Raw genomic sequence first — 12670 nt, 5'->3', positions numbered from 1 at the left:
CTTGCGTTTTTCTTTTATTATAGGATGCAAATGGCGAAAGTAAGAAGAGACTTTCAAATATTGTTCAAATATCCAAAGAGAGGAGAAAAAAACGCATATAGGAAAGTCACGTACTTACACGTGCAACATGAGCAGCTTGGTGTCAGCAATAGACTATTTAAAAATCATGTACACCAGTCACTTTCTAGGAGCCCCACATTTGTTCTAAGATGAATTCATCAGGTAAACGTATGACAAACCGTGCAAATAATCTAAAGGTTGACCACATGACAAATTAAAGTGGATTCTCTTTCAATGATTTTCGAAATTCAGCATACTTTGATCAGGTCACAATCACCGGAATTTGAGGAGTTTTGTTTAGCAATCATTTACAGAACAACTTTGGATAGAACACAAAACAAAAATAAGAAAAACGCAGAAAGATAGCTTATATCCACATGACCACTGGGTACAAACCACACACATGCAAAGGATTGAGGTCTTATTTCATTATTGCACTACGGTACTCGATGTGCTAAAGAGGATGTTTTTTTTCACTTTTTCTCAGCTCAGACTAAGCATTGTAGGTGACAATCATTTTGAATACGTGTGGCCATGCGTTAATTTATGTGTTTCAGAACGATTGATTTACCTCCTACAATGCAAGTCATGCCCGGCACAAAGGGGGCGTGATTAAATGGAGCCTGTATCTACGTCCGTCTCGTTTTTTCTTCATGTCACGTGACCAAAAGAGAACGAGGCCCCGTTTTTAGAGCTCACGTGACTGACTTGCGTCGTGATTCGCGCTCAATAAATTGTTGTAATAAATGTTTCTGAGCTGTGTAAATTGTTCAAATTTTAGGATCTTGTCAAATATAATACAGCTATATTCTTGCTTTAAGCTTTTAATAAAATAATGCCCATACATTTTCAGAAAATGTTTGAAAGTCAAGAAAGGGCTCATAAATTAAGGGACTTTGTAGAATTTAAAGGACGCATAAAGTTTTTTGTGTGTCTGTACGTGCTGTGAAATCAATGCAATAATATTTACAGGTTTAACCTACTCTACAAACAGTCCGTCTGGTCACAGTATGCACTGCAAGGGTCTTAGTATCTGACAACAGCATCATTGGTACTAGCATGTTTAAACATGACATCGACAGGGAGACGAGGGATCCTCTCAAACACTAGGTAGAACGGTGCAAACCCTGTTGTCTCATGATCTGTGCAGTTGTAGCAGAAGGTGAGCTGCTGCAGCATTTGTGGCCACTTTGCTTTGGGCTGAGGGGGAAGGGCTATGATCATATCTCCCAAAGTTCGGTTAAATCGTTCTGCGATACCATTTCCCATGGGGTGGTACGGAGTTGTATGGGATTTCTGCACCCCAGCCATTTCTAGAAGCTCTTTGATCAGTCCTCAAAATTGGCTCCCTGATCAGAGTGGATACGCCGAGGGAAACCATAGACAAGAAAGAAATCCTGCCACAGACGGCGAGCAACTTGTTTGGTGGTTTGATTCCTGCAAGGGAAGGCGTGCGCCATCTTGGAGAAATGATCAGTTACGACCAGGACAGCTACAGACTTGTTCTCTTGCTCAGCAGTCCAAAAGTCTATACAGACCAACTCCATAGGCTCAGAGGTGACTATGTCTTGAGTGGTGCACGGTTGTGTGGTTCCGGTGTTTTCCCTACTATACAACACTGACAGGATTTAACATAGTTCACTACATCACGTTCCATGCCATTCCAGAAGAATCGTTGCCTCACCAGAGACAAAGTACGGTTCTGGCCTTGGTGACCTGCTGAGTCATGTAAACCGTGGAGGACTTTCTGTTTCAATGAGTCAGGCACCACAAACTGGAAGATTTTCTTGGCCATGCGAGGATCTTTCCTTATTTTGTAGAGCTTGCCATTCTGTATGGTGAGTCTGCTCCAATGCTTCAGTAGTTTCATCAGACTTGGCGACTCGACAGCTCTCTCACGCTTGGTAGGTCTCTTGTGCCTATGCACAAAGTACATGGTTCTGCTTATTGTGTTGTCCTGTTCTTGAAAACCAACAAGCTGACTCTGTGGGAGTGCCGTTGACTGATCTTCCTTCTGCAGAAGATTGAAGTTTGCACCCGTTCCATCACTTGACCCACGCCGCCAGTGGCCTGAGCACTGAACATATATATATATATATATATATATATATATATATATATATATATATATATATATATATATATATATATATATATATATATATATATATATGACCTGATCGTCTCCAGACTTTCCACGTCTCCAAAGGGGAGATTCCGTTGTCGCTACTGTAATCCCGAAACATCGCATCCTCTGCCTCTGCTGTACTGTCATCTTGCTCTCCACCTCCAGCTTGTTCACCCTGCCCTTTCTGGTGCGATATTTCAAAAGTCCATACACAAACAGTTCATTTTTTGCAGTATAATTTAGTTGCAAAAACAAATGTGAGTGCTATCCATTAAAATCTGCACCAGTACTACAGTAGTTTCTTACAATAACACCAAAAATGTCAATTAAACACTCTCCATGGATAAAGTAATAATTAATTTATAACAAATGTAACTGACTTGCTTCATCACTTGAAAGAATAGTAGAAGTTGTTTGAGATATCATTTTATGTGCATGCAGGAGAAATCTGGCAAAACTTTGCGGGGGGAATTAAAAGAAAAAATAATGCAATTTGTTCACTTTTACTTTCCGTAGTATGTGTTCTTCCTTGTGCTAAATAGCACTCATCTTCATTTACAATACATATTACAGGAACATTTAGAGGTCAAATATTACACAGTGTCCTTTAAAGCCCTTGTGGCACGCAGAGATTAGTGGTCAAGACCTTTCACCCCACTCCCCTTCTTCCAAAAGGTGCTTTTAGAGGATTTCTTTCTGACCATATTTTTTTTATTTATGTCAGTAATTATTCACAGGGTGTTTTAGAAAAGTTGCACGATTAAACCATGTACAACCAGTAAAAAAAATAATTTTACTAGAAAATTAAAATTACCCAGCACTGGTGAGCTATTTTCAGAACAGGTACGCAAGCACCTTAGTTTTCCTTAGGGCGCACACTGGTGCCCGTGGGTAACGTTCTGTTAAAGAACACTGATTTAAACTATCACAGCTGGAAGCAAAGTTTTTTACGGACTGAAATTTGCAACCCAACAATTTTTGTAACGTAAGCTTCTATTGTAATTCCCAATTTCTTATCTGTTGTAGACCAGATGTATAGAACGCTCCAAAACTTTTTTAGAAAAAAAAAATTGCATTCAACTTACTACATGTTTTCTTGAAATATAAATTAATAAATAGCTTATGCTAATGAGCACAAATGCTATATGGAATGGACGTACCAGGTATGCCTCAATATCCCTGCAGAAAGTTTGTTATCCTTCCTGTTTTTCAGGATTTGTCACCTCCACTTGAACCCTCCTTAGCTTGACACTGTTTCTCATTTCACATCTGGCCCTCCCTGGAGGGATGAAAGGCACTTGGCAGCCGTAGCCTACTGTGAGCTTGACTGGACTGTTCTCCTCTTTTTTGAGGGGGTGCATTTTAACTACATGCACACACTTCAAAGACTCCTCACACCATAGGTGGTGAGAGCTCCAGAATAAGAAGGAGCGCATATGGTGCCTTCAACCCGAGAGGAACCAGCTTTGAATCGCCTGGAGGTCTGGAATTGATCCAGGAAAGAGCTTGGATTCTCCCTTAAACCTTACACACCACTCAAAAAATGACATTCAATCACTTCATCAAACTCCTCCAGCATCATATCCACCTTAGTGTCACTGAACACTCAGTGCATGGGCTGCTTGCAGTGATGGTCTTAAGCGGGGTTCAGTGATTTGGGTCAACGATGACCAGTTCATTGACGGACAAAATCTCCACCATGTCTCCTTTTCATTGACAGGCGGTAACAAATTCCATCCAGAGGACATCGTGTAGCAATTGTACAGAAGGGTGAGCACATCCACCACCCTCTTGGTCTTCAGGTCCAGGGTCCCTTGGATAATGTTGAACTCCTCCTGGACCAGGACGATTATCTGGGATTCACCTGGTGAAGCAAGATGTCCAGGACCTTGGTGACCTGGGATCGATGGGCATAAAGAGGAGTGTGAGTAGTGTGGTGCTGCAAAACGTCTTGCATATGACCCAGTGACGCCACAGCATCTCCACGATACAAAAGATACCCAAAATGCAGGACAGGAAGTAAGTGTCGGCGAGGACGTTACCTGGCACCACGGTGAACAGGAGTTGCGGTGTTTGCGCATGATTTTATGCACGAATCTCTCCGCCCTGAAGACAAAAAGTCTCAAGTGTCATATAGCTCCAATTTCACGCATTTAGAGGTGCGTTTCGCATGTGGTTGGTCCTCATCGTAAACCCTCAATACAAAGCAAGTCCCCTTCGTGGACCTCAGCGCGTTTCCAGACCTGCACGGACATCCCAGTGAGCATACCGGAGCGACATTGCTGTGTGTGTGTCCCATTATAAATGTGCACTTTAACCAAGGGTGTAGTTTTGCCGTAGACGGAGGGGATGTGCCCCACCATTATCAGGCTATCATAGTTTTGTCCCCACCAGTGCTAAGACAAAACTCATGCCCTTGACTGTATTACTTATATAAACTTGTCACACCGCATGACGTCTACCTCAGTGTTTTCCTCCTGATAATATAGAATCTGGGATTTTGCACTGAGGGTGAAATCAGCACCAATATTTCACAGAGAACTAGGATAATAATAATAATCATCATCATCATCATCATCATCATAATAGTAACTACAACAACCATACCAATCAAGGGCGTAATTTAGTCATGGACGGAGGGGATGCATCGTCACAAGCAAACGTTGTTTTGTCCCCACCAATACTATGTAATCACTTAGAAAAATGTGCTATTTCCCCACAATGACAAGACCAAACCTTTAATAACCTATAATAATGAAAATTTACCTGTCAAACCTCAGCCATTCACTTTCCTGATCAATGATTGCATTTGCCAATATTAAGTGATGATAAAACCTAAAAACACAATGCAGAACCTGTTTGCTCACAGCAATACGGACAATGTAGAATAAAAATTAAGAGAAGCTGTGTAAACATGTTTATTTTATTTACCAAATTAACAACACAAACAATTTTTTGGTATCTTTATAAGCTCTTTACCCACTTGCAGTAAATTTAGTGTTGCTTGTTAAAGGCTAGGTCAGTGAGGATTTCGCAGACTTAAATATGTCTACTGGTGGTTTCACTCTGTAACAGAAACGGTCGCAATTTAAATTAATTTGCAAGAAAATGTCAAAATATCATTTGCCATTGTCTTCATATATTTTGTAACTGTATGTGCTTTCGTCTCACGGCTAAAAACTCTCACTGTCTGCATTAGGGTATGAGAGGCAGATCAAAAATTTTATCAATAGAAAGTGATCTTGCCCAAATGCACGTTTTAATTTGAAGATGTAGGGCCAAACAACCTTTAGTTTATACTGAAGTGATATGAGCAATCTATGATAACGTAGTCGTATAAACTAGTGACCGAGACGATCTGGTTTAGAGCCGAATTGGGCAAGACGCCAGAGCCTTACCAGAGGGGGGCAGCAGTACACTCTGTCCACCCAAGGCACTACAGTAGATGAAGCAAAAATGAAACGAAGGAAGAAAAAAATTGAGAGAGAAAAGCGGGAAAAATAAGCAAAAAGCTAGAAAACAAAAAACAAAGGAGAAGAAAAGGGAAACAAGAAATAAGATACAAATTTGAAAAAGCAGGAAAAAGGAAAAATACATAATTTGGGGGGCCTTGATCAGTGTGTTTACCAATAATGGTGTAAAATTATTCACAAAATGATTCAATGTTTTTGAATAAAAAATGATCTATCATTCGATCAAATCATAATAAGATTTTTTTCACTCTCCGGTGAACTTTTAACTAATTGAAACTTCGAAACTTTTTATGCTAAGCAACTTTAGGGTCAAGCAACAGCAATCTCTGCTTGAAACAAACAAAAATGTCAATTTAAAATGCGTATTGACTTTTCAGTGCAGCAACACATAAACTACAAAATTGATGAATGAACTCAACATTACTTTTTAAAAAAGCTAACCAAAAACCACTTTCCCGAAAAACACTGGAAACATAAACAATATTTACAAATAAGAAATACAATAACATACCAAACAATTTCAACCTTTTATATTCTCAACCAATTTAAAGTCAACGACTCAGAATCCATAGAAAAAAATGCATACTGACCAATTGCAAAGGGAAAAAAGCGTGTAGCAGGGTGCTGGCTGTCTATAGTTTGAAATCATGAAACCTGATGTAAGCTGCTGCTGGATGTGCTGGTGTTTATGTTTAACTTGCATTAGTGCTGAGTACATTTTTGGGAGGGTACTAATATTTGTAACCCCTGCGTACACATTGTGAAATTATCCGAAAAAAATGGATCAAACACGGGGAAAACATACATTGACAGGTATGAAAACGCCAGTGCCTCTGCATGCTATGTTTGATTAAACCATCAGAGGTCAGCACCGTCACCTATTTAGACAAAGCCGTTTAGTTTTCATTATAAGGGTATTCCCAAATGTGGCCGTTCTTCCCCGAACCCCTCGTTCCCTATACCATTGTTTTTTCAACCCTTTTTGAACAAAGGTATACTTTTATTTATAAAAAGGTTCCGAGGCCCTCTGTCTGTTGAAAATGTTTGAAAATGAAATTATGTTAAATATTTCACTGTACCACCTCATAAGCACGTAATTAGTATATAAGAAGAAAAAATGGTTAAAATATAAAAGAATGATGTGCTTTATTGATGGTTTTATTTTTTCACAGTGCAATCTTAAACTGCTTTGTTAAACAAATTAAGTTATTAAATGTACTGTGCTGCCTTATGAGCAGATAATTAGTATATAAAAAGTATATAAAAATCTACTCCCACTCCTGATATGGATGACTATTACAGTTCCTTGTCTGAAGAAAGCAACAATTCTGAATAATGGCTTGATTTATTTGAAAGATAAAATTGGGCAAATTCCAGCGGCACACTAGACAAGATCTCACGGCACATTAGTGTGAGACTGGTTGAAAAACACTGCCCTACACAGTAGTGCAGTGGGCCCAAATGATGTGCTCTTATTCTGATTGGGGATAGCTACCTCACTATACGATCTCCTCCTTTCATGCTAAGTAACACCCGTACGTGTAACAATGATAGGTGTTTGAGATTGACGACTATTTATTATGAATACAAATGTTTTAGGGTGCATTTGATCAACATTTGTGTATGCTAACCAGGGTTGCTGAGTGTGTGGCTGGTTAAAAATTTTTTTTTTTCGTTTCACTTAATGTGATATAACATGTAAATTCTATTTTGATAACAATTTGCTGAAGACTTTTATTTTAAAAGGCTGTTTTTATAAAATTGATGTTCGTTTTAAGGCCATTTTGATTTATTGAAAATTTGTTTAAATGCAATTTTTATTGATTGAATGTTCATTTTTTAATGAATTATGGCACACGTAGGCTTCTGAAATAATATATTCTCTCCGTACACCGGAGCCTCAAAGACAACGCCGCCATACGGCAAGTGAGACTAGCCAAGCGAAAGAGGAGCGGGGAGTGGAAGAGAACAGTGCTAGGATGAACCATTTCAAGGCAGTGGATTATTTCCAACCATGCGTTTCTCTTCATATTCAAGCGTATCCTGTAATTTATTAAGGAACAAGGGTTTTAAAATGCTATAATTTGGGGGGATTCTTGGGTCTTCCAGGGTGAAATAAGTAACAGACATGATCAAATAAATTACTTTTTCTAAAAACTTTAAGTTCTATATTTTAATCAATGTCGGTTATAAAATTCTTTACATAGCATTTAGGTGAATGATTTACATTTGAAAATCATCAGTCCAAAAATGTCCCTTCAAGTCCCCAAAACTCAAACAATAATGCAGAAAAAAAAACAAATGTTAACCAAGTCCACAACGTTTTTATCATATTTACGTTCCTGTGTCCAATTAGCACAACAGGACCGGGAAAACATACAGAGAGTAATCAACACAGCCTAAAAGATCTTGGGCTGCTCTCAGCCCAGTCAAGAAGACATTGCTGGCTTGTGATGCCTTAGCAGAGACATTAACATTACAAAAGATATTCCCACCACGGCCACCACCTCTTTGAGCCATCTGGTAGGTGCTACAAGTCCCTCAAAACTAGGACAAACAGGCTCAGAGACAACTTCTTTCTCAGGGCCATCACAACCTAAATGAATGAACAAAACATATCTTGTGACAGTTTTGGGTTTATTTCCCTTTGTGTTGTAGCCAAATGAAACTGATGACAATCAATGACAATAAAGACAATTCTAATTCCATTGAACATATTAAAATTATCAAAAGTGCTTCCTACATTGTTTTTTACTTTAAAATTACCTTTATATTTTCAGTTGATACAATTTAATGTTTTGCTTCATAAACTTATTTTGAAGATTTGTTTCTTCATCAATTTTTTACGCTTTGATAATTTAATTATTCACTATACAATTTTATAATAGTTTTTGAAAACCATTTTTTATGATATTTCAAATTGTGCATGATCGTTTTTTATGAGTGAAACAAATTTGATCGTACGTGCAATGTGCCAAAACCTCTCTACACTTGAAGAACCCCATAAAGGCAGTTTTTTTAGGATACCACAGTCCATATCCGACTCTGCTGGTCGCTTTGCTTGAACAAACTCTGCTTTCACGCTATAGCTAATGTTATGACTAGTTAGTGTTTTATTTGCATATTTCAGGAAACACACCGAGGCAACAAATTAGCAAAGTTTAAAACCAGCACTTATACCAAGGATGCTGAATAAATAAATTAATAACTAAGCCAGTACAGTGAAATAGCCAAGGAGCTGCGTGATTTAAAATTCATAACTTACAAGATAATCTAATCATTCATTCAATCTAATTCAAGTTTCATATAACGTTTTTCAAATGTGACTTTTCCCCTTACCTTTTGAAATTGAATAATAATAATAATAATAATAATTATGATAATACTAATAATAATAATCATTTTTTAATTAATATTATTATTGTTACTAGTAGTATTATTATGGTTATTATTATTATATTGTTCGTTTGTTTTAAAATAACTGTGAACAAAACATTTAAGTGCACTTTTCGCCATATTCGCCAAAAATTCTGAGCGCACTTCACGAAACGCATGCAGTTTCTAAAGATAACAAAAAAATCATCAGATATAACTTTTCTTGTTTTTAAAACTTAACATTGCTCGCATTAGGTGAACCGAAACGACAATATCATTAATATTAATCTTCATTTAAATTTGGAAAATTGACTTTGAAGGTAAATGCCAAAGTTTGAGTGTTTTCTTTGAAGTGTGCTCACTAAAACAGATGTTAAATTGACGTCGCAAGGGAGAAAAATGACCTGAAGCGTCGCATGTATATTGCCAAAGGACGCAACATGAAACAACCGCAACCCGATTGCAATCCATTTTTACTGTACTGTGTAATCGAAATCTTGGTGTGTGTATTTAATGGATATTCGTTCCTCGTCCTTTCGTGCAGATACCCGACTCTACAGCGTGTGTGAGACATGTTTACTCACTTGCTTCTGTGACCCCCCATAAGCATCACTGACCGCCTGTAGAGACGCTGTGTTTCCATATGGATCCCACGTGAAAATGTTAAATGACAAAAATTGGTAAAAAAAGGAAAACAATACTTACTTGAATAACAGAAACAGAAAATAAGATATTATATTATATATATATATATATATATATATATATATATATATATATATATATATATATATATATATATATATATATATATATATATATATATATATATATATATATATATATATATATATATATATATATATATATATATATATATATATATATATATATATACGAGTTGATTTTGAACTGTAAAGCTTGTCTCGCACCTGCTGATTTTTCGTTTCTTCGTCCCATTCGCTGTCGGACATTCTGTTATGATTCAAGTCATATTCACATGTGTTAAAATGAAGAAATAAATGAAATGAAAATGAAAGAGTTATCATTATCATCATTTCTTCTTCTTCTTCTTCCTATTATTATTATTGTTATTATTATTATTATTATTATTATTATTAACAACATTTTTATCATTATTATTAATGTTATTATTAATAGTAATTATCATTATTTTTTTATTATTATTGATATTATTATTATTATCATTATTATTATGGTGGCTGAGTCGTTAGCACGGCTTCCCCACAGTGCAGAGGAAATTGAAAGTAACTTTAATATACATGTGGATTGCATTGAATGATTGAATTAATGATTCAAAAGTATCTTTCTGCTTTTTTTTTTTTTTTTTTTTTTTATTTATTCACCTTGATTTGTGAACTTCGCTAGTTGATATCATCTTCATTATGGAACTGCGACTTTTTTAAACTTTTATTAGCGTGGCCATCCCTTATCAAGGTTTCTTCATTTACCTCATGTTGAAGTTTTGAGTTTTTCCTTGCCCTCATGTAGGTTTAAGTTCAGGGGATGGTTTAATAATAGTCTGTAGTTTGCAATAATCTGTGGTCTCTGCAGCCCTTTGAGACTCCTTGTGATAAAAATAAAATTGACTCGACTTGACTTTTTTTTAAATGTGTCTTTTTTAATCCTGGTAAGAGCACTCATGTTTCCTTAAACAGCGCATCCGTCTGTGACTTCTTTTAAGTCAACTTCGGGATGGGTGTTTCCTCAAATGTTTACTGTGGCTACATTCAGTACATATTTAAAATTACAGCTCATTTTTTCAGTTTTGTCTCGTGGGCCAAAATAAATCTGCTGTAAGGGCAGATCTGGTCATATACTGTGGAATAGTGACAGACATACAGACAGAGATAGATAGATAGATAGATAGATAGATAGATAGATAGATAGATAGATAGATAGATAGATAGATAGATAGATAGATAGATAGATAGATAGATAGATAGATAGATAGATAGATAGATAGATAGATAGATAGATAGATAGATAGATAGATAGATAGATAGATAGATAGATAGATAGATAGATAGATAGATAGATAGATAGATAGATAGATAGATAGATAGATAGATAGATAGATAGATAGATAGATAGATAGATAGATAGATAGATAGATAGATAGATAGATAGATAGATAGATAGATAGATAGATAGATAGATAGATAGATAGATAGATAGATAGATAGATAGATAGATCATGTTTGTTTTCCACCAATACGTTTATATAGTTCTATTTGCGGACATAAGCTATTACGACACATTTAGAAGTTTTGAGTCAACAGAAAAATAAAAATATGTTTAAAAGATCGTGTTGCTTAACGATTTGCACCGTTCCCATGTTTTGACTGGATTGCCATGCATTTCTAGTAAGTAAAAGTAAAACACCAACAATTTTCACTAAGGGGGGTCAATAGGTAATTGAATTAATTCTTCACCACTCGTTGAATCATGGTGCTTAAGGGTGAGAACGACGGGAGGGAAGTGACCTCCTTTCTCTAGCCCTCCGCTGAAGCTCTCATAAGCCGTGTCTTTACGCGCATGTGCGTTGCGTTGCCGCTCCCCAAAAAGCCACCCAGTAGAAGTAAGGGGTTGGGTTGGTAGCGGAGTAAAAAATAATCAAGTAGTCATTCTCAACTGAAATCAGCATTTCCACGCTCGCAATAAATTTGAAAGTCTGTTCCAATATGCAGAAAACATATCATCGGTCGTCCTTCCGTTGGTTGGCATCTTTGCTGATTTTAGTCATCTCCACCTCTACTGCTTCCCTTTTGCCCCGCTCCTCGTCCTCGTTCCCGGCGTACCAGAGAGTGACAGCCGGTGGAGCTGGGGCAGGATTCCTTGGAAGGACGCTGCTTCTGCTGGACGTCAACACACGCAGTCCCACCCGGGTACTCAGCGACAATTTTCTCTCGCTGCAGATAGATCCTTCCATTATAAGCGACGGCTGGCTGGTCTTCCTCAGGTAGGTCTTGCTTTGTGTAAGGGTGTCATCGGTGTTGTTCTGATTGGAAATAGAAATACAATCACAGCTATTACACAATTCAGTGTTTTATAAAAATAGTAATCGTAGTATTATGCGTGCACTTTTTGAGTAACAAGAATCTAGGGGGATCAGTTAATAATCGTTTTATTTTCAAGAGACATCAACTACAAGGAATTGAGAACAGCTTTGGAATTTTATAATATTCATAAGATTGTATAAAATGTGAAAGAGGTCAAATTTGCAAAATAACTATATTTAAATGTCAATAATTACAAGTCTAGCAAGACCATGTGTAGAGGTGGGTGTAGTAGCCGAAAATGTTACTCGAGTAAAAGTACTGTTACATTAGAATAATATTACTCAAGCAGAAGTAGAAACTAGTAAACCAAGTGTTTACTTGAGTAAAATTAAGAAAGTACTTGGAGAAAAAAACAACAGGCTTTTGGGGGTCCCCTCTAATCAGTATATAACAAATAATAACGTAACATTATGTACAAAAAAATAATTTAGAAAAAAAAATCTATTATTCCACTAAATTACACTATCATTTATTGTTTCATTTTACCACCAAATGTTGCTGTGTTGTGTTAGTCATTTAAACTTTGAACTTTTTTATACTAAGCAACTTTA

The 12670-nt window shown here is 36.6% G+C and overlaps 1 protein-coding gene across 1 annotated transcript in view; it reads left to right on the top strand.

Moving 5' to 3' along the window:
- Positions 1–11630: 11630 nt before the first annotated feature.
- hpse2 (heparanase 2) overlaps positions 11631–12670 on the top strand; it is a 127054-nt gene continuing 126014 nt past the window's right edge. Inside the window, exon 1 of the mRNA XM_088351027.1 lies at positions 11631–12019. Coding sequence (XP_088207153.1) covers positions 11742–12019 — 278 coding nt within the window. The 5' untranslated portion in view covers positions 11631–11741. The remainder of the gene's footprint in view (positions 12020–12670) is intronic.

The sequence above is a fragment of the Urocampus carinirostris genome, chromosome 13 (assembly GCF_059441175.1).
Source record: "Urocampus carinirostris isolate Australia breed hairy pipefish chromosome 13, RoL_Ucar_1.0, whole genome shotgun sequence".
Taxonomy (NCBI): domain Eukaryota; kingdom Metazoa; phylum Chordata; class Actinopteri; order Syngnathiformes; family Syngnathidae; genus Urocampus; species Urocampus carinirostris.
The sequence above is the reverse complement of the archived record's forward strand: the minus strand, read 5'-3'. Positions and strand labels throughout refer to the sequence as shown.